The sequence below is a fragment of the Oncorhynchus mykiss genome, chromosome 18 (assembly GCF_057628025.1).
Source record: "Oncorhynchus mykiss isolate SJ-2025 chromosome 18, ASM5762802v1, whole genome shotgun sequence".
Classification (NCBI taxonomy): Eukaryota; Metazoa; Chordata; class Actinopteri; order Salmoniformes; family Salmonidae; genus Oncorhynchus; species Oncorhynchus mykiss.
Window position 1 is genome coordinate 82,643,212 of NC_143039.1, and position 22,643 is coordinate 82,665,854.

The window sequence follows — 22,643 nt, forward strand, 5'->3', positions numbered from 1 at the left end:
GACCTGGGCTGGAGCAGACTGGTAGGCTGGTGCAGTGTCATCCGGCTGTGTAGTGGAGGCCATGCTGGTCTCAGGTTCTGCTTGTGTTGTACCAAGCTGGTGGACATGTTCTCTAGATGCAGAGGACACAATGACTCTCTGCCGGTTGAGGGTGTCAATGTACCTCTCTTTTTGTTCGAGCTCCTTTCTTGTTGTGCTCAGATGGTCTCTGAGGTCATCATTTGTCTGACTCAGCTTGTCCATTCTGCTTTCAAATTTAGCTATAGATGCTCTGCTCTCCTCCCTGAACTGATTATTTGAATTCCATTTAATTTGTTTTTTTATTCTTCTTCTGTGAGCTCAACGTGCACATTGCACAGTTTCTCTAGAGATAAATCAGATCCAGTCTGAACTGTGTGATGTAGTAGGGAATTGTAGTTTCTCTAGAGATTAATCAGATCCAGTCTGAACTGTGTGATGTAGTAGGGAGTTGTAGTTTCTCTAAAGATAAATCAAATCCAGTCTGAACTGTGTGATGTAGTAGGGAGTTGATCTACTTCCAATAAGGTCTGTGTTTCGTGCAGGTTTAAACCGCCTCTGTTCATGTCTTCCATAGAGAATGTCTTGATCTACTTCCAATAAGGTCTGTGTTTCGTGCAGGTTTAAACCGCCTCTGTTCATGTCTTCCATAGAGAATGTCTTGATCTACTTCCAATAAGGTCTGTGTTTCGTGCAGGTTAGGGTGCAGGTTAGGGTGCAGGTTAAGGTGCAGGTTAGGGTGCAGGTTAGGGTGCAGGTTTAAACCTCCTCGGCGTTTTGATACCCGTGTAAATCTCACTAGGATAAGGTAACGTTTGTCAACATATTTTCAATAATCCACTCTACAATAAAAGATCTTCTCTTATATTTAGCCAATATTGATCAGTTACCTTGTCCTATGGATATCTACACAGTTATAAAATTGATAAGGTGGTGTAAACCTACACGAAACACAGACCTTATTTTAAGTGAATCTAAAAATATCCTATGGAATAAATGATTTTGCTTTTCAGATTTTGCTAGAAGGTGTCATGGGAATTATGACTTGCACTTTGGTAGTCAATTCTTACCATGTCCATTATTAAAATAGGATTTCCTGCATATAGAAATTACACTTTTTGTTTTCAACATTCATCACAGGTAACTTAAACTCTATTTTTATTCAAACAGTTAAGATTATTTGTCTCCTTCAGTATCAATGTCACTTCAGAGCTGTGTGTGTGTTTTACAGATGGCAGAGAAAAGCAGAGCACCAGTGTGGGACTATTACATGGAATTGGCACCAGGGAAAGCAAGGTGTCTTATTTTTGATAAAGATGTAAGCATGGGGTCAGCAACGGCTAAATCAAAAAATACCACCAACCTGTGGGATCACCTTAAGAACACCCATCCAAAAGCCCATAATATGTATTATATTAAGTTAAAATAAAAGTGTTCATTCAGTATTGTTGTTGCAATTGTCATTATTACAAAAATGTGTGTATATATATATATATATATATATATATATATATATATATATATATATATAGATAGATAGATAGATAGATAGATAGATGTTAAAAATCGACCGATTAATCGGTATCGGCTTTTTTTGTCCTCCAATAATCGGTATCGGCGTTGAAAAATCATAATCGGTCGACCTCTAATCCTGACTGGTTGTTTCACTGCCTAGTATGGCAACTGCTCGGCCTCCGACCGGAAGGCACTAAAGAGGGTAGTGTGAACAGCCAAGTACATCACTGGAGCCAAGCTTCCTGCCATCCAGGACCTCTATACCAGGCGGTGTCAGAGGAAGGCCCTAAAAATTGCCAAAGACTCCAGCCCCCCTATTCATAGACTGTTCTCTCTGCTACCGCATGGCAAGCGGTACCGGAGCGCCAAGTCTAGGTCCAAGAGGCTTCTAAACAGATTCTATCCCCAAGCCATAATACTCCTGAACATCTTATCAAATGGCTACCCAGACTATTTGAATTGCCCCCCCCTCCTTCTTTACTTTACTTTCTGTTGTCATCTGTGCATCGTCACTTCAATAACTCTACCTACATGTATGTACTACCTCAACTAACCGATGCCCTCGTACATTGACTCTGTACTGGTACCCCCTGTAAAATTTGATTTGATTTGATCAGCTGTTCCGGACGACTGTGTGATCCCGCTCTCCGCAGCCGATGTGAGTAAGACCTTTAAATAGGTCAACATACACAAGGCTGCGGGGCCAGACGGATTACCAGGACGTGTACTCCGAGCATGCGCTGACCATCTGGCAAGTGTCTTCACTGACATTTTCAACCTCTCCCTTTCCGAGTCTGCAATACCAACATGTTGTAAGCACACCACCACCACCTTAGTGCCTGTTCCCAAGGTAAACTGCCTAAATGACTACTGACCCGTAGCACTCACGTCTGTAGCTATGAAATGCTTTGAAAGGCTGGTCATGGCTCACATCAACACCATTATCCCAGAAACCCTAGACCCACTCTAATGTGCATTCCGCACCTACAGATCCACAGTGCAATCTCTATTGCACTCCACACTGCCCTTTCCCACCTGGACAAAAGGAACACCTATGTAAGAATGCTATTCATTGACTACAGCTCAGCGTACAACACCATAGTGCCCTCAAAGCTCATCACTAAGCTAAGGACCCTGGGACTAAACACCTCCCTCTGCAACTGGATCCTGGACTTCCTGACGGGCCGCCCCCAGGTGGTGAGGGTAGGTAACAACACATCCGCCACTCTGATCCTCAACACGGGGGCCCATCAGGGGTGCGTGCTCAGTCCCCTCCTGTGCTCCCTGTTCATGACTGCACAGCCAGGCACGACTCCCAACACCATCATTAAGTTTGCTGATGACACAACAGGCCTGATCCCCGACAACAGTGAGACAGCCTATAGGGGGAGGTCAGAGACCTGACCGTGTGGTGCAAGGACAACAACCTCTCCCTCAACATGATCAAGACAAAGGAGATGATTGTGGACTACAGGAAAAGGAGAACCGAGCACTCCCCCATTCTCATCGACGGGGCTGTGGTGGAGCAGGTTGAGAGCTTCAAGTTCCTTGGTGTCCACATCACCAACAAACTAACATGGTCCAAGCAGACTGTCAGAGGTGTCGTTGGAAGTAGATCAAAGTGCAACGTGGTGAGCTTACATTTTCTTAAAGCAAAAAATAGAATGCCCAACCCACATCACACCCTGACCTAACCAAATAGAGAAATAAGGTCAGGGCGTGACAGTACCCCCCCCCCCCCCCCCCCCCCAAAGGTGCGGACTCTGGCCGCAAAACCTGAACCTATAGGGGAGGGTCCGGGTGGGCACATCTATCCACGGTGGTGGCTCTGGTGCAGGACGTAGACCCCGCTCCACCTCTGGCTCACCCCGCTTTGGCGCCTCTGGTGTGGGGACCCTCGCCGCCGACCCCGGACTGGGGACCCTCTCTGCGGGCCCCGGACTGGGGACCTTCGTTGCGGGCCCCGGACTGGGGAACCTCGTTGCGGGCCCCGGACTGGGGACCCTCGCTGCGGGCCTCGGACTGGGCACCCTCGCAGCTGGAAGTTTCTGACTGGAGGCCGTCGCTGGAGGCTCCAGACTGAAGGATGTCGCTGGAGGCTCCGGACTGGAGGCCATCGCTGGAGGCCGTCGCTGGAAGCTCCGGACTGGAGGCCGTCGCTGAAGGCTCCGGACTGGAGGCCGTCGCTGGAGGCTCCGGACTGGAGGCAGTCGCTGGAGGCTCCGGACTGGAGGCAGTCGCTGGAGGCTCCGGACTGGAGGCCGTCGCTGGAGGCTCCGGACTGGAGGCCGTCGCTGGAGGCTCCGGACTGGAGGCCGTTGCTGGAGGCTCCGGACTGGAGGCCGTCGCTGGAGGCTCCGGACTTGAGGCCTCGCTGGAGGCTCCGGACTGGAGGCTCTGGACTGGAGGCCATGGATCATCACTGGAGGCTTCGTGCCATGGATCATCACTGGAGGCTTCGTGCCATGGATCATCACTGGAGGCCTCGTTTGTGCAGCAGGCACAGGACTCACCAGGCTGGGGAGACACATACGAGGCCTCGTCCGTGCGGCGGGCATCGGATACACTGAGCCGTGAAGGCGCACTGGCGGTCTCGAGCGCAGAGCTGGCACAACCCGTTCTGGCTGGATGCCCACTTCCACCCGGCAAATGTGGGACGCTGGCACAGAGCACACCGGCCTGTGAATGCTCACTCGAGACACCGTGCGCACCCCATAACACGGTGCCTGACCAGTCACATGCTCCCCACGGTAAGCACGGGGAGTTGGCTCAGGTCTAATCTCCGACTCCGCCAATCTCCCCGTGTGCCCCGGCAATTTTTTTTGGAGCTGCCTCTCGGGCTTCCGTGACCGGGTCTTGTCCCCTGCCATTCTCTCCTCCCCGGTCCAGCTCGTCCTCCAGGTTAGTGCACGCTGCTTGGTCTTTTGGTGGTGGGTAGTTCTGTCATGGGTGTCGTTGGAAGTAGACCAAAGTGCAGCGTGGTGAGCGTACATTTTATTTTAAAATGTCGCCAACAAAACAACAAACGAAAGAAAAAACAGAGAAGCTACAGGGCTAAGTGCCACAAATTTAACTACCCACACTGAAGGAGGGAAAAAGGGCTACCTAAGTATGATTCCCAATCAGAGATAACGATAGACAGCTGTCCCTGGTTGAGAACCATACCCGGCCAAAACATAGAAATAAAGAAACCTAGAAAACAAAAAATAGAATGCCCACCCCACATCACACCCTGACCTAACCAAATAGAGAAAAAAAACAGCTCTCTAAGGTCAGGGCGTGACACACACCAAGACAGTCGTGAAGAGGGCACGACAAAACCTATTCCCCCTGAGGAGACTGAAAAGATTTGGCATTGGTCCTCAGATCCTCTCTAGGTTTTACAGCTGCACCATCGAGAGCATCCTGAAGGGTTGCATTACTGCCTGGTATTGCAACTGCTCAGCCTCCAACCGCAATGCACTACAGAGGGTAGTTCGTACGGCCCTGTACATCACCGGTGCCAAGCTTCCTGCCATCCAGGACCTCTATACCAGGCGGTGTCAGAGGAAGGCCCTAAAAATGGACTCCAGCCACCCTAGTCATAGATTGTTCTCTCTGCTACTGCATGGTAAGCGGTACCGGAGCGCCAAGTCTAGGTCCAAGAGGCCTTTAAACAGCTTCTACCCCCAAGCCGTAAGACACCGGAACAGCTAATCAAATGGCTAACCAGACCATTTCCATTGCCCCCTTTCTACCCCCCCCCCCCCCCCCCCCCACACACACACACACACTGCTGCTACTCTGTTATTATTTATGCAAACCAATATGTGGTTGTAAGGCTGGTTGGTTATTTAGGATGCAAGGTTGAGGTTAGCATGTGGTAAGGTGATCTCAGTCCTGTTCCTCAGTCTGTCTCATTGGGGAGGGAAGGGGTAGAAAGGAGAATAAACTAGTTTACTAAAGCAGCACAGTCATGATGATATGAGGACTCGCTTTTCTGTCTGCTTGTCTTTCTGCTTGTCTGTCTGTCTGACTGTCTGCCTACCTGTCTGACTGTCTGCCTACCTGTCTGTCTGTCTGGAAGTCTGCCTGCCCGTCTGTCTGTTTGCCTGTCTGCATGGCCTCCCCCTTATAAGATGATCCCGTTACATGGCAATGTGGGTTGAAGTTTGGCATTTCCGTTTCACATTAAACATGTGGTAGACAGTCGAGGTTTGGCAGGGACATTTTAGGTACAATTTGTCTGTGTGTGTGTGCAGTTTTGCATGGGGGATTTTTGGGACGTTTTAGTGTGTGTGACTGTGTGTGACTGTGTGTCACAGGGTGATATGTGGCGGTAGAGGGTTTGGAGGCATACAGCTAGCTGGCTGTGTTTGGCTGTCTCAGTCTCCTCCTCTCCAGTCTCAGCCTCCAGTCCTGGGCTTCCTCACTCTCCCTCCCTCCCTCCTCCCCTGTCAGATCACCCTGGCTCCTTTCCATCTTCCCCCCTCAGATCTTCCCTTCTCCTCTCCCTCCTCCCCCTCAGATCTCCCCTTCTCTCCCTCCTCAGATCTCCCCTTCTCCCCTCCTTCCCCCCCTCAGATCTCCCCTTCTCCTCTCCCTCATCCCCCCTCAGATCACCCTTTCTCCAAGGCAGTTAACCCCCAAAACAAGGAAGTTAACCCTAAAAACAAGGAAGTTAACCCTCAAAACAAGGAAGTTAAACCTCAAAACAAGGCAGTTAACCACCAAAACAAGGCAGTTAACCCCAAAACAAGGCAGTTAAACCTCAAAACAAGGCAATTACCCCTAAAACAAAGCAGTTAAACCTCAAAACAAGGCAGTTAACCCTCAAAACGACAGCTCCCTGGGCGCCAATGACGTACAGCCCACCTGCACCTCTCTGATTCAGAGGGTTTGGGTTAAATGCGGTAGACACATTTCGGTTGAATACATTCAGTTATGCAACTGACTTGGTTTCCCTCCCTCCCTCCTATCCGGTCAGATCGTGAGAGCACAGCTGTTTTCCTTCTGTTATGAAACGGCAGGCCTAAGAGAGGAAACAGAAAATGGTTTCATGAAATATAGATCTGATTCTGCAGCCTAAACAGAGCCTCAGCCAGGTTCACTCTGTGTGTGTGTATGTGCGTGTGTGCGTATGTGCGTGCGTGTGTATGTGTGTACTTTTCTCAGTATCTGAGCTCACATAAAGAAGTTATGTAATGCCTCTCCTCTCCTGCTGCATTCTCCAAGACACACGTACACACACGCGCACACACGTTCGCCAGCCAGCTCCATATTCCTTTAATAAGCCAGACGCTTGCGTTGACCTGAATTGTGTATGGTGAAAGTGGTGTTGCATACCTTCACCACCCATCAGGAAGTCCAGGACCCATTTGCACAGGGCGGGGATTAGACCTAGGGTCCTTAGCTTAGTGATGAGCTTGGAGGGCACTATGTTGTTGATGGCTGAGCTGCAGTCGATTCACAGCATTCTTACATACTGTAGGTCCTCTTGTCCAGATGAGATAGGGCAGTGTGCAGTGTGATGGAGAATGCGTCGTCCGTGGATCTGTTGGGGCGATATGCAAATTGTAGAGGGTTTACTCTAGGGCGTCGAGCAAGGTGGAGGTGATATGGGCCTTGATTAGACTCTCAAAGCACTTCATGATGACTGAGGAGTGCTGTGGGGCGATAGTCATTTCGTTCAGTCACCTTGGTTTTCTAAACTTGCTTGGGTAGAGAAACAATGGTGAACATCTTGAAGCAAGTGGGGACAACAGACTGGGATAGAGAGAGATTGAATATGTCCGTAAACACTCCGGACAGCCATGCTCTGATGACGCGCCTAGGGTGGAGAGGGGGTTTCTCTACCACCTGAGTCACACAGGACCCCCAGCCCCAGTATATACCCACACTGGATCCCCAGCCATAGTATTTACCCACACTGGATCCCCAGCCCCAGTATTTACCCACACTGGAGCCCCAGCCCCAGTATTTACCCACACTGGACCCCCAGCCCCAGTATTTAACCACACTGGACCCCCAGCCCCAGTATTTACCCACACTGGACCCCCAGCCCCAGTATCTACCCACACTGGAGCCCCAGCCCCAGTATTTACCCACACTGGATCCCCAGCCCCAGTATTTACCCACACAGGATCCCCAGCCCCAAATATATACCCACACTGGATCCCCAGCCCCAAATATATACCTACACAGGGTCCCCAGCCCCAAATATATACCCACACAGGATCCCCAGCCCCAGTATTTACCCACACTGGAACCCCAGCCCCAGTATTTACCCACACTGGATCCCCAGCCCCAGTATATACCCACACAGGAGCCCCAGCCCCAGTATATACCCACACAGGATCCCCAGCCCCAGTATTTACCCAAACTGGATCCCCAGCCCCAGTATTTACCCACACTAGCTCCCCAGCCACATTATTTACCCACACTGGCTCCCCAGCCACAGTATATACCGACACTGGATCCCCAGCCCCAGTTTTTACCCACACAGGATCCCCAGCCCCAAATATATACCCACACAGGATCCCCAGCCCCAAATATATACCCACACAGGATTCCCAGCACCAAATATATACCCACACAGGATCCCCAGCCCCAAATATATACCCACACAGGGTCCCCAGCCCCAGTATATACCCACACAGGATCCCCAGCCCCAAATATATACCCACACAGGATACCCAGCCTCAAATATATATACCCAAACAAGATACCCAGCCCCAGTATATACCTACACAGGATACCCAGCCCCAAATATATACCCACACAGGATACCCAGCCCCAGTATATACCCATACAGGATCCCCAGCCCCAAATATATACCTACACAGGGTCCCCAGCCCCAGTATATACCCACACAGTATCCCCAGCCCCAAATATATACCCAAACAGGATACCCAGCCCCAAATATACCCAGCCCCAGTATATACATACACAGGATACCCAGCCCTAAATATATACCCACACAGGATACACAGCCCCAGTATATACCCACACAGGATCCCCAGCCCCAAATATATACCCACACAGGATACCCAGCCCCAAATATATACCCACACAGGATCCCTAGCCCCAAATATATACCCACACAGGATCCTCAGCCCCAAATATATACCCACACAGGGTCCCCAGCCCCAGTATATACCCACATAGGATCCCCAGCCCCAAATATATACCCACACAGGATACCCAGCCCCAAATATATATACCCAAACAGGATACCCAGCCCCAGTATATACCTACACAGGATACCCAGCCCCAAATATATACCCACACAGGATCCCCAGCCCCAAATATATACCTACACAGGGTCCCCAGCCCCAAATATACCCAGCCCCAGTATATACCTACACAGGATACCCAGCCCTAAATATATACCCACACAGGATACACAGCCCCAGTATATACCCACACAGAATCCCCAGCCCCAAATATATACCCACACAGGATACCCAGCCCCAAATATATACCCACACAGGATACCCAGCCCCAAATATATACCCACACAGGATACCCAGCCCCAGTATATACCTACACAGGATACCCAGCCCCAGTATATACCTACACAGGATACCCAGCCCCAGTATATACCATTAAACTTATCTTATAAAAATCAATCAATCATAATCACTAGTTAACTACACATGGTTGATGATATTACTAGATATTATCTAGCGTGTCCTGCGTTGCATATAATCTGACTGAGCATACAAGCATACAAGTATCTAAGTATCTGACTGAGCGGTGGTAGGCAGAAGCAGGCGCGTAAACAGTCATTCAAACAGCACTTTCGTGCGTTTTGCCAGCAGCTCTTCGTTGTGCATCAAGCATTGCTCTGTTTATGACTTCAAGCCTATTAACTCCCGAGATGAGGCTGGTGTAACCGAAGTGAAATGGCTGGCTAGTTAGCGGGGTGCGCGCTAATAGCATTTCAAACGTCACTCGCTCTGAGCCTTCTAGTAGTTGTTCCCCTCGCTGCTTCGATGGTGGCTGTTGTCGTTGTGTTGCTGGTTCGAGCCCAGAGAGGGACGGAAGCTATACTGTTACACTGGCAATACTAAAGTGCCTATAACAACATCCAATAGTCAGAGGTTAATGAAATTAAAATGGTATAGAGGGAAATTGTCCTATAATTCCTATAATAACTACAACCTAAAACTTCTTACCTGGGAATATTGAAGACTCATGTTAAAATGAACCACCAGCTTTCATATGTTCTCATGTTCTGAGCAAGGAACTGAACAGTTAGCTTTCTTACATAGCACATATTGCACTTTTACTTTCTTCTCCAACACTTTGTTTTTGCATTATTTAAACCAAATTGAACATGTTTCATTATTTACTTGAGGCTAAATTGATTTTATTGATGTATTATATTAAGTTAAAATAAGTGTTCATTCAGTATTGTTGTAATTGTCATTATTCTAAATAAATACATTTGTTAAAATCGTCTGATTAATCGGTATCAGCTTTTTTGGGCCTCCAATAATCGGTATCGGTATCGGCTTTGAAAAATCATAATCGGTCGACCTCTACCCAGTATAGACCCAGTATATATCTCAGACCCAGTATATACCTCAGACCCAATATAGACCCAGTATATATCTCAGACCCAGTATAGACCCAGTATATACTTGAGTCACCAAGATGGCATAGCAGTCAGTCTTTTGTCCTCGTCTTGTCGTGTCCCGTATATATATATATATAATTTTCCTCGCATACCTTTTTATACATTTTTTTTTATTTTCCACAAACTCATCTTCAAAACACTCTCCTGCAACCCGCCTCACCAATTTATATAAAAAAGAAAGTATTATTTACCTCAAATCTGTAATCTTCCATAGAAGCTAACCAGAAGCTAGCCAGAAGCTAGCCAGAAGCTATTTAACTTCTTTACTGGCTAATCGTTAGTATTCAGCTAACCACGGTTTGTGGTCATCAGCTATCCTTTATCTCTAAAATCTATCGCCAGTTTTGTACGGCGTGGCTCGGACCGGAACATACGGGACCTATTTTTCTCTCCATGTCCCCGGATTTCAACCGCAAGCTCTGGACATTTATACCTGTATCTCGCAGCTAGCTAGCTGCTATCCATGTGACTATCGGCTTACGTCGATTCCGGAGCAAACATAAATTATTCCAGAGCTAGCCAGCTGAAGAGTTCCATCAGTCACTCCTGGGCTACAATCACCTATCCGGACCCGTTTTACTGCCAACGCGGAGCCCCACCGGGCCCTCACAACTTGACTACCGACGTTATCTGCCCGAGGGAGTTATCCAGCTGGCTCCTCCGTCGCGACGTTACCTGAACGCCCATCTGCATCCCGCTAATCGTTAGCTGTCTTAACCGGCTGCTATCTGAATAGACCTATCGGACATTTTTTTTTCTTTTTTCTTGGGCCTCTCTAACTATATCTATTTTTTTTTTGGCGAATTGGATTGATCCCCTCTACCACACGGAACCCCACTAATTCTACCGACAGAAACGCACTAGGTGGCTAAAAACAGACCTCCATCCTGTGCTAACTTGCTACCGATGGCCCGGCTAGCTGTCTGAATCGCCGTGACCCCAACCAACCTCACTACTCACTGGACCCTTTTGATCACTCAACTAAGTGTCAACTTAGACTTAATGTCAATATGCCTTGTCCCTTGCTGTTCTGGTTAGTGTTTATTGGCTTATTTCACTGTAGAGCCTCTAGTCCTGCTCACTATACCTTATCCAACCTATTAGTTCCACCACCCACACATGCGATGACATCTCCTGGTTTCAATGATGTTTCTAGAGACAATATCTCTCTCATCATCACTCAATACCTAGGTTTACCTCCACTGTATTCACATCCTACCATACCTTTGTCTGTACATTATACCTTGAAGCTATTTTATCGCCCCCAGAAACCTCCTTTTACTCTCTGTTCCAGACATTCTAGACGACCAATTCTCATTGCTTTTAGCCGTACCCTTATCCTACTCCTCCTCTTTTCCTCTGGTGATGTAGAGGTGAATCCAGGCCCTGCAGTGCCTAGCTCCACTCCTATTCCCCAGGCGCTCTCTTTTGATGACTTCTGTAACCGTAATAGCCTTGGTTTCATGCATGTTAACATTAGAAGCCTCCTCCCTAAGTTTGTTTTATTCACTGCTTTAGCACACTCTGCCAACCCGGATGTTCTAGCTGTGTCTGAATCCTGGCTTAGGAAGACCACCAAAAATTCTGAAATTTTCATCCCTAACTACAACATTTTCAGACAAGATAGAACTGCTAAAGGGGGCGGTGTTGCAATATACTGCAAAGATAGCCTGCAGAGTTCTGTCCTACTATCCAGGTCTGTACCCAAACAATTTGAACTTCTACTTTTAAAAATCCACCTCTCTAAAAACAAGTCTCTCACCGTTGCCACCTGCTATAGACCACCCTCTGCCCCCAGCTGTGCTCTGGACACCATATGTGAACTGATTGCCCCCCATCTATCTTCAGAGCTCGTGCTGCTAGGCGACCTAAACTGGAGCATGCTTAACACCCCAGCCATCCTACAATCTAAGCTTGATGCCCTCAATCTCACATAAATTATCAATGAACCTACGGAGTACCTCCCCAAAGCCGTAAACACGGGCACCCTCATAGATATCATCCTAACCAACTTGCCCTCTAAATACACCTCTGCTGTCTTCAAACAAGATCTCAGCGATCACTGCATCATTGCCTGCACCCGTAAAGGGTCAGCGGTCAAACGACCTCCACTCATCACTGTCAAACGCTCCCTGAAACACTTCAGCGAGCAGGCCTTTCGAATCGACCTGGCCGGGGTATCCTGGAAGGATATTGATCTCATTCCCTCAGTAGAGGATGCCTGGTTATATTTTAAATGCCTTCCTAACCATCTTAAATAAGCATGCCCCATTCAAGAAATTTAGAACCAGGAACAGGTATATCCCTTGGTTCTCCCCAGACCTGACTGCCCTTAACCAACACAAAAACATCCTATGGCGTTCTGCATTAGCATCGAATAGCCCCCGTGATATGAAGCTTTTCAGGGAAGCTAGAAACCATTATACACAGTTAGAAAAGCCAAGGCTATCTTTGTCAAGCAGACATTTGCTTCCTGCAACACTAACTCAAAAAAGTTCTGGGACACTGTAAAGTCCATGGAGAATAAGAACACCTCCTCCCAGCTGCCCACTGCACTGAAGATAGGAAACACTGTCACCACTGATAAATCCACTATAATTGAACATTTCAATAACATTTTTCTACGGCTGGCCATGCTTTCCACCTGGCTACCCCTACCCCGGTCAACAGCACTGCACCCCCCACAGCAACTCTCCCAAGCCTTCCCCATTTCTCCTTCTCCCAAATCCAGTCAGCTGATGTTCTGAAAGAGCTGCAGAATCTGGACCCCAACAAATCAGCCGGGCTAGACAATCTGGACCCTTTCTTTCTAAAATTATCTGCCGAAATTGTTGCCACCCCTATTACTAGCCTGTTCAACCTCTCTTTCGTGTCGTCTGAGATTCCCAAAGATTGGAAAGCAGCTGCGGTCATCCCCCTCTTCAAAGGGGTGGACACTCTTGACCCAAACTGCTACAGATCTATATCTATCCTACCCTGCCTTTCTAAGGTCTTCGAAAGCCAAGTCAACAAACAGATTACCGACCATTTTGAATCTCACCATACCCTCTCTGCTATGCAATCTGGTTTCAGAGCTGGTCATGGGTGCACCTCAGCCACGCTCAAGGTCCTAAACGATATCTTAACCGCCATCGATAAGAAACATTACTGTGCAGCCGTATTCATTGATCTGGCCAAGGCTTTCGACTCTGTCAATCACCACATCCTCATCAGCAGACTCGACAGCCTTGGTTTCTCAAATGATTGCCTCGCCTGGTTCACCAACTACTTCTCTGATAGAGTTCAGTGTGTCAAATCGGAGGGTCTGTTGTCCGGGCCTCTGGCAGTCTCTATGGGGGTGCCACAGGGTTCAATTCAACTCCCTTCTCTGTATACATCAATGATGTCGCTCTTGCTGCTGGTGAGTCTCTGATCCACCTCTACGCAGACGACACCATTCTGTATTCTTCTGGCCCTTCTTTGGACACTGTGTTAACAACCCTCCAGGCAAGCTTCAATGCCATACAACTCTCCTTCCGTGGCCTCCAATATCTCTTAAATACAAGTAAAACTAAATGCATGCTCTTCAACCGATCACTGCCTGCACCTGCCCGCCTGTCCAACATCACTACTCTGGACGGCTCTGACTTAGAATACGTGGACAACTCCAAATACCTAGCTGTCTGGTTAGACTGTAAACTCTCCTTCCAGACCCACACCAAACATCTCCAATCCAAAGTTACATCTAGAATTGGCTTCCTATTTCTCAACAAAGCATCCTTCACTCATGCTGCCAAACATACCCTTGTAAAACTGACCATCCTACCAATCCTCGACTTCGGCGATGTCATTTACAAAATAGCCTCCAATACCCTACTCAACAAATTGGATGCAGTGCCATCCGTTTTGTCACCAAAGCCCCATATACTACCCACCATTGCGACCTGTACGCTCTCGTTGGCTGGCTCTCGCTTCATACTCGTCGCCAAACCCACTGGCTCCATGTCATCTACAAGACCCTGCTAGGTAAAGTCCCCCCTTATCTCAGCTCGCTGGTCACCATAGCATCTCCCACCTCTAGCACGCGCTCCAGCAGGTATATCTCTGGTCACCACCAAAACCAATTCTTCCTTGCGCCGCCTATCCTTCCAGTTCTCTGCTGCCAATGACTGGAACAAACTACAAAACTCTTTGAAACTGGAAACACTCATCTCCCTCACTAGCTTTAAGCACCAGCTGTCAGAGCATCTCACAGATTACTGCACCTGTACATAGCCCACCTATAATTTAGCCCAAACAACTACCTCTTTCCCTACTGTATTTATTTATTCATTTATTTTGCTCCTTTGCACCCCATTATTTTTATTTCTACTTTGCACATTCTTCCACTGCAAATCTACAATTCCAGTGTTTTACTTGCTATATTGTATTTACTTTGCCACCATGGCCTTTTTTTGCCTTTACCTCCCTTATCTCACCTCATTTGCTCACATCGTATATAGACTTGTTTATACTGTATTATTGACTGTATGTTTGTTTTACTCCATGTGTAACTCTGTTTCGTTGTATCTGTCGAACTGCTTTGCTTTATCTTGGCCAGGTCGCAATTGTAAATGAGAACTTGTTCTCAACTTGCCTACCTGGTTAAATAAAGGTGAAATAAATAAAAAATAAAAAATAAATAAAATAAATATACAGTATAGACCCAGTATATACCTCAGCCCTAGTATAGACCCAGTATATACCTCAGCCCTAGTATAGACCCAGTATATACCTCTTCCCCAGTATAGACCCAGTATATACCTCAGCCCAAGTATAGACCTAGTATATGCCTCAGCCCCAGGATAGACCCAGTATATACCTCAGACCCAGTATAGACCCAGTATATGCTTCAGACCCAGTATAGACCCAGTATATACCTCAGCCCCAGTATAGACCTCAGACCCAGTATAGGCCCAGTATATGCCTCAGACCCAGTATAGACCCAGTATATACATCAGCCCCAGTATAGATCCAGTATATACCTCAGCCCCAGTATAGACCCAGTAAATACCTCAGACCCAGTATAGAGCCAGTATATACCTCAGACCCAGTATATGCCTCAGCCCCAGTATAGACCCAGTATATGCTTCAGACCCAGTATAGACCCAGTATATACCTCAGCCTCAGTATATACCTCAGACCCAGTATAGACCCAGTATATACCTCAGCCCCAGTATAGACCCAGTAAATACCTCAGACCCAGTATAGACCCAGTATATACCTCAGACCCAGTATATGCCTCTGCCCCAGTATAGACCCAGTATATGCTTCAGACCCAGTATAGACCCAGTATATACCTCAGCCTCAGTATATACCTCAGACCCAGTATATGCCTCAGCCCCAGTATAGACCCAGTATATGCTTCAGCCCCAGTATAGACCCAGTATATACCTCAGCCCCTAGTATAGACCCAGTATATACCTCAGCCCTAGTATAGACCCAGTATATACCTCAGCCCTAGTATAGACCCAGTATATACCTCAGCCCCAGTATAGACCCAGTATATACCTCAGCCCAAGTATAGACCTAGTATATGCCTCAGCCCTAGTATAGACCCAGTATATGCCTCAGCCCTAGCATAGACCCAGTATATACCTCAGCCCCAGTATATACCCAGTATATACCTCAGGCCCAGTATATGCCTCAGCCCCAGGATAGACCCAGTATATACCTCAGACCCAGTATAGACCCAGTATATGCTTCAGACCCAGTTATATACCTCAGCCCCAGTATAGACCTCAGACCCAGTATAGGCCCAGTATATGCCTCAGACCCAGTATAGACCCAGTATATACATCAGCCCCAGTATAGATCCAGTATATACCTCAGCCCCAGTATAGACCCAGTAAATACCTCAGACCCAGTATAGAGCCAGTATATACCTCAGACCCAGTATATGCCTCAGCCCCAGTATAGACCCAGTATATACCTCAGCCTCAGTATATACCTCAGACCCAGTATATGCCTCAGCCCCAGTATAGACCCAGTATATACCTCAGACCCAGTATATGCCTCAGCCCCAGTATAGACCCAGTATATGCTTCAGACCCAGTATAGACCCAGTATATACCTCAGCCCCAGTATAGACCCAGTATATACCTCAGACCCAGTATAGGCCCAGTATATGCCTCAGACCCAGTATAGACCCAGTATATACCTCAGCCCCAGTATAGACCCAGTATATACCTCAGCCCCAGTATAGACCCAGTAAATACCTCAGACCCAGTATAGACCCAGTATATACCTCAGACCCAGTATATGCCTCAGCCCCAGTATAGACCCAGTATATGCTTCAGACCCAGTATAGACCCAGTATATACCTCAGCCTCAGTATATACCTCAGACCCAGTATATGCCTCAGCCCCAGTATAGACCCAGTATATGCTTCAGCCCCAGTATAGACCCAGTATATACCTCAGCCCCAGTATAGACCCAGTATATACCTCAGACCCAGTATAGCCCCAGTATATACCTCAGATCCAGTATATATCTCAGCCCCAGTATAGACCCAGTATATGCCCCAGTATATACCTCAGTCCCAGTTTATGCCTCAGCCCCAGTATAGACCCAGTATATGCCTGAGCCCCAGTATAGCCCCAGTATATACCTCAGACCCAGTATATACCTCAGACCCAGTATATGCCCCAGCCCCAGTATAGACCCAGTATATGCTTCAGCCCCAGTATAGACCCAGTGTATACCTCAGACCCAGTCCCAGTATAGACCCAGTATATACCTCAGCCCCAGTATAGACCCAGTATATACCTCAGCCCCAGTATAGACCCAGTATATACCTCAGACCCAGTATATACCTCTCTGTCTCTCACTTTCTCTATCTCTATCTCAATCTCTCGCTCTCTCTTTCTTCCTCTCTCTCCCTCTCTGTCTGTCTGTCTCTCTCTTTCTTGCTCTGTCTGTCTGCCTACCTGTCTGAGTCTGCCTGTCTGTCTTCCTCTCTCTCTGTCTCTCTTTCTCGCTCTCTATCTTTCTCTCAATTCAATTCAATTCAAGGGGCTTTATTGGCATGTGAAACATTTGTTAACTTCGCTAAAGAAAGTGAAGTAGATAATATACTGAAGTGAAATAAACAATAAAAATTAACAGTAATCTCTATCTCTCTCCCTCAGACCCAGTATAGACCCAGTATATACCTCAGACCCAGTATATACATCAGCCCAAGTATAGACCCAGTATATACCTCAGCCCCAGTATAGACCCAGTATATACCTCTCTCTCTCTCTCTCTCTCTCTCTCTCTCTCTCTCTCTCTCTCTCTCTCTCTCTCTCTCTCTCTCTCGCTCTCGCTCATAACATTAGTGAACATGTCTGTTTGGTTGTGCTATCTCTGTCGCCCTCTCGTGGTCAGACGCATAACACCTAGCTCCAAAATCTTCAACATTCTACACCATACTCTATATAGTGCACTGGAATTTGACATGTATATTAAACCTCTGTGTTTCTCTCTCTGTTTCAGCTGAACTGGAGTTTGTTCAGATAGTAATCATAATGGTGGTGATGACAGTGATGGTGGTGGTGATTATCTGTCTGTTGAACCACAGGCTGTCTGCCCTGGCCTTCTTTAGCAGACAGACACACAGCCACGACCAGGACAGACAGCGGGATCAGGTCAACATGCAGCACGTCAGTACACAACTTCTTACCTACCTACCTACCAGTCTAACTAACAAATGATGCTTCATCCTCATTTTTATTGATGATTCTGGCTGGGGGCAGTGAGCAGAGCTGGAGGAGTTAGGAGGAGAAAGGAGGAGCTGGATGAGCTAGGAGGAGATGGAGGAGCTAGGAGGAGCTGGAGGAGCAAGTAGGAGCTGGAGAAGCAAGTAGGAGCTGGATGAGCTAGGAGGAGCTGGATGAGCTGGAGGAGCTAGGAGGAGATGGATGAGCAAGTAGGAGCTGGAGGAGCAAGTAGGAGCTGGAGAAGCTAGGAGGAGATGGTGAGCTAGGAGGAGCTAGGAGGAGCAAGGAGGAGTTGGAGGAGCAAGTAGGAGATGGAGGAGCAAGTATAAGCTGGAGGAGCTAAGAGAATCTAGGAGTAGCTGGAGGAGCAAGTAGAAGCTGGAGAAGTTAGGAGAAGCTGGAAGGAGCTAGGAGGAGCTAGGAGAAGCTAGGAGGAGCTGGAGGAGCTAGGAGACGCTAGGAGGAGCTGGAGGAGCAAGTAGGAGCTGGAGAAGCTAGGAGAAGCTAGGAGGAGCTGGAGGAGCACGTAGGAGCTGGAGGAGCTAGGAGAAGCTAGGAGGAGCTGGAGGAGCACGTAGGAGCTGGAGGAGCTAGGAGGTACTAGGAGGAGCTGGAGAAGTTAGGAGGAGCTAGAAGGAGCTGGAGGAGCTAGGAGGAGCTGGAGAAGCTAGGAGGAGATGGTGAGCTAGGAGGAGCTAGGAGGAGCAAGGAGGAGTTGGAGGAGCAAGTAGGAGATGGAGGAGCAAGTATAAGCTGGAGGAGCTAAGAGAATCTAGGAGTAGCTGGAGGAGCAAGTAGAAGCTGGAGAAGTTAGGAGAAGCTGGAAGGAGCTAGGAGGAGCTAGGAGAAGCTAGGAGGAGCTGGAGGAGCTAGGAGACGCTAGGAGGAGCTGGAGGAGCAAGTAGGAGCTGGAGAAGCTAGGAGAAGCTAGGAGGAGCTGGAGGAGCACGTAGGAGCTAGAGGAGCTAGGAGAAGCTAGGAGGAGCTGGAGGAGCACGTAGGAGCTGGAGGAGCTAGGAGGTACTAGGAGGAGCTGGAGAAGTTAGGAGGAGCTAGAAGGAGCTGGAGGAGCTAGGAGGAGCTGGAGAAGCTAGGAGGAGATGGTGAGCTAGGAGGAGCTAGGAGGAGCAAGGAGGAGTTGGAGGAGCAAGTAGGAGATGGAGGAGCAAGTATAAGCTGGAGGAGCTAAGAGAATCTAGGAGTAGCTGGAGGAGCAAGTAGAAGCTGGAGAAGTTAGGAGAAGCTGGAAGGAGCTAGGAGGAGCTAGGAGAAGCTAGGAGGAGCTGGAGGAGCTAGGAGACGCTAGGAGGAGCTGGAGGAGCAAGTAGGAGCTGGAGAAGCTAGGAGAAGCTAGGAGGAGCTGGAGGAGCACGTAGGAGCTGGAGGAGCTAGGAGAAGCTAGGAGGAGCTGGAGGAGCACGTAGGAGCTGGAGGAGCTAGGAGGTACTAGGAGGAGCTGGAGAAGTTAGGAGGAGCTAGAAGGAGCTGGAGGAGCTAGGAGGAGCTGGAGACGTTAGGAGGAGCTGGGAGGATAGTGCAGTGTACTGCTCCCATTGCTGAGGAGAGGAGAGCGACTGGAGAGAAAGAGAAATGATAGAGAAAGGAAGAAAGAGCAGATATAGACAGCGACAGAGAAAGAGAGATAGATCGATGGATGGATGGATGAGACCCAACCAAATCATGAGAGAACAAAAACATAACTATTTGACACATTGGAAAGAATCAACAACAAAAAACTGATCAAACTAGAATGTTATCTGGCCCTAAACAGAGAGTACACAGTGGCAGAATACCTGACCACTGTGACTGACCCACACTTAAGGACAGGTTTGACTATGTACAGACTTAGTGAGCATAGCCTTGCTATTGAGAAAGGCCACTCTAAGCAGACCTGGCTCTCAAGAGAAGACAGGCTATATGCACACTGCCCACAAAATGGTCTCTGGTTGTCTGGGTATTGTTTGAGCTTCCTTCATGGGCTGGCAGAATGCAGGGAGGGAGGTGGCCTTTACGCTGTTGTAGCATATTCCAAAATTCAAGAATTCTCTTATTCAGATTTTTTCCCTATTTCCAAATACTACTCTTCCCCTGTGTCTCTCACTTCGTTAGCTACCGTAGACTTTCATTATGTTACTGTAATCAAACTGCAGATAAACCCAGCTGGTCCTGTGTAGATTTAGACCGAAGTGGCTTCTAAACACCAAACGCAGAGGAGAGAACACCGTCACAAATGGCATGACTACATATTCCCTATGTAGTGCACTGCTTTTGACCGGGGCCCATACATAGGGAATAGGGTGCCTTTTGTGACACAGACAAGAAAAGCAGACTGCAGTGAGAGAGTGAGAGATAGCTAGAAGGATAGGGAGACAGTGAGAGATAGCTAGAAGGATAGGGAGACAGTGAGAGATAGATAGCTAGAAAGATAGGGAGACAGAGAGAGAGAGAGTGAGATAGCTAGAAGGATAGGGAGACAGTGAGAGAGATAGATAGCTAGAAAGATAGGGAGACAGTGAGAGAGAGAGTGAGATAGCTAGAAGGATAGAGAGTGAGACAGTGGTGTCAGGGTTAACCCAACTAGGTTGTTTAGAAACACAGCAAGCTAACAGAACAGCCACAGTGGGGCTCCCCAGCCCCTTCTAGCCACAGCACTGTTAATCAGTACTTTCTGCCAGACGGGGCTCGGTTGATTTTTAACAATATCTCAAATCAATTCAATTCAAAGGGCTTTATTTGCATGGGACACATATGTTTACATTGCCAAAGCAAATTAAATAGATAATAATCAAAAGTGAAATAAACAATAAAGATTGACAGTAAACATTACATTCACAAAAGTTACAAAATAATAAAGACATTTCAAATGTCATGTTATGTCTATGTACAGTGTTGTAACGATGTGCAAATAAAGTACAAAATGGAAAATAAATCAACATCTCTCTTCCTCCCTCCTTCTCTTTTTCCCTCTCCTCTACCTCTTTCTCTCTTCCTACTCCTCTCTCCTCTGCTCTCTCCCACCTCTTCTCTTTCTCTCTCCTCTGCCTCTCTCCATCCCCCTTTCTTTCTCCCCTGTTCCTTCTCCCCCTCTCTTTATGTCTCTCTCTCTCTGTCCCTGTCTCTCTATCGCAGGATGGCTGTGTGTGGCCAACCAACAGTTTGGTGATGCAGCAGGAAACCACAGAGGTGAGTGGGAAAAATGTACGTCATGGATCGTCTACCGTTGTTACGCGTACCTTGCATTGTCATTTGATAGGTTAACACAGTGCAAGCCCCTTTGCTGTTGACTGAGTTCCATTGCATAATGGCTGGACCCCTGACACATTCAGAGCAGCTTCTCTGTCTCACTTGAATCAGATAACATACATTCAAAGTATAGTGTTAATATTTACTTAGCCTAGTGATTTGATATGCTGCTACACAGTGCAGTGCAGTCCATAGTGTTGGTTATATCCCTGAGGTGCTGACTCTCCCCCCCCTCCCCCCATAGGTGATGTTTGGGCCCAGGCCGACCCAGGAGAGGTTCAACCCTCCCTCCTTTATGCAACGGGAGCATTTCAGCCGCTTCCAGCCCACCTACCCCTACCTGCAGCAGGACATTGACCTGCCGCCCACCATCTGTCTTTCTGATGGGGAGGAGCTGCCGCCCTATAAAGGCCCATGTACCTTACAGCTAAGAGACCCAGAGCAGCAGCTGGAGCTGAGCAGAGCATCCATCAGGCCCCCCCCTAACAGGACCATCTTCCACAGCGACCTGATCCATGTTTACGTCCACAGTGGTGGCCCTCGACCCCCCAGCAGTAACGCTGGTGTCAGTGCCACTGAACGCATGGAGGGACTGCCTCCCACCTACAGTGAGGTCATGGGTCACTACCCAGGATCCTCTGTGTTTCACCACCAGAACCAGTACAGCAATAAAGAGCCGTTCGCCCAGTGGACAGGGAGCAAAGACAGGACACTGACAGACAGAGACAGGCAGATGAGCAACGAAAGCACAACCACCACAGGCTCCTCTGGCTCTGGCAAGGTCAAGGACAAAGAGAAGGATAGGGACAAACCGGTGTGAGGGGGGGGGGGGGGGGGGTTGTAGCTGGTCTGTACCAAACAGGACCTACCCCTCTCACCTGAAGGGGAGTGGCCTCCTCTCAGCATTCCCCATGCACAATATGAAGAAGCCTGAGGAGCCAAGCTTACAAACACTCTTTTTGTATTCCTTCGTTCGGCATTCAAGAGCTGTGGGCTTCTGCTTGAACACTAAGGCTTCATAGCTCATTTCTTGTTTGTTTATTTTTGTATGCTTTCATTTATTTAAATAAGATTGTTGACACTGATTTTATTTGAATGACTGTAACACCCAGTTATAGAAGTTATGGCTTTTATTGTCTTAAATAAATAAAAATCCCAGATCAGTGCACAAACCTTCAATCAGAATCAGAGTGCCACGATTCTGCTAAATCAACGGGATATATTATCATAAATCAAAAGCTGACCTAACTTATTGTTTAAAAGCTTCTCCTAGTTTGATTGTTTATGTGGGCTCCAAATGTTTTGAAAGACTGGTTATTTTTCTGTTATTATCCACAACTCTGATCCAGCCTAACGTCCCCTGAAACTAACTCCAACACGGCAGTTCAGTTTAAAGACACACTGAGTATACCAAACATTTGGAACAACTTCCTAATATTGAGTTGCATCCCCACCCTTTGCCCTCAGAAGAGCCTCAGTTCATCAGGGCATGGACTCTACAAGGTGTCTAAAGCGTTCCACAGGGA

The 22,643-nt window shown here is 47.8% G+C and overlaps 1 protein-coding gene across 2 annotated transcripts in view; it reads left to right on the forward strand.

Annotated features, from left to right (window-relative positions):
- Positions 1 to 22,296, forward strand: part of LOC110496906 (protein TMEPAI) — a 38,560-nt gene extending 16,264 nt beyond the window's left edge. Inside the window, exons 2-4 of one of the 2 annotated variants that reach the window (XM_036953670.2) lie at positions 17,651 to 17,817; positions 21,004 to 21,057; positions 21,362 to 22,296. In XM_036953670.2, coding sequence (XP_036809565.2) covers positions 17,651 to 17,817; positions 21,004 to 21,057; positions 21,362 to 21,937 — 797 coding nt within the window. In that variant the 3' untranslated portion in view covers positions 21,938 to 22,296. Of the gene's footprint in view, positions 1 to 17,650; positions 17,818 to 21,003; positions 21,073 to 21,361 lie in introns of both variants that reach the window. The other variant, XM_036953668.2, reaches the window with a different exon arrangement.
- Positions 22,297 to 22,643: the final 347 nt, after the last annotated feature.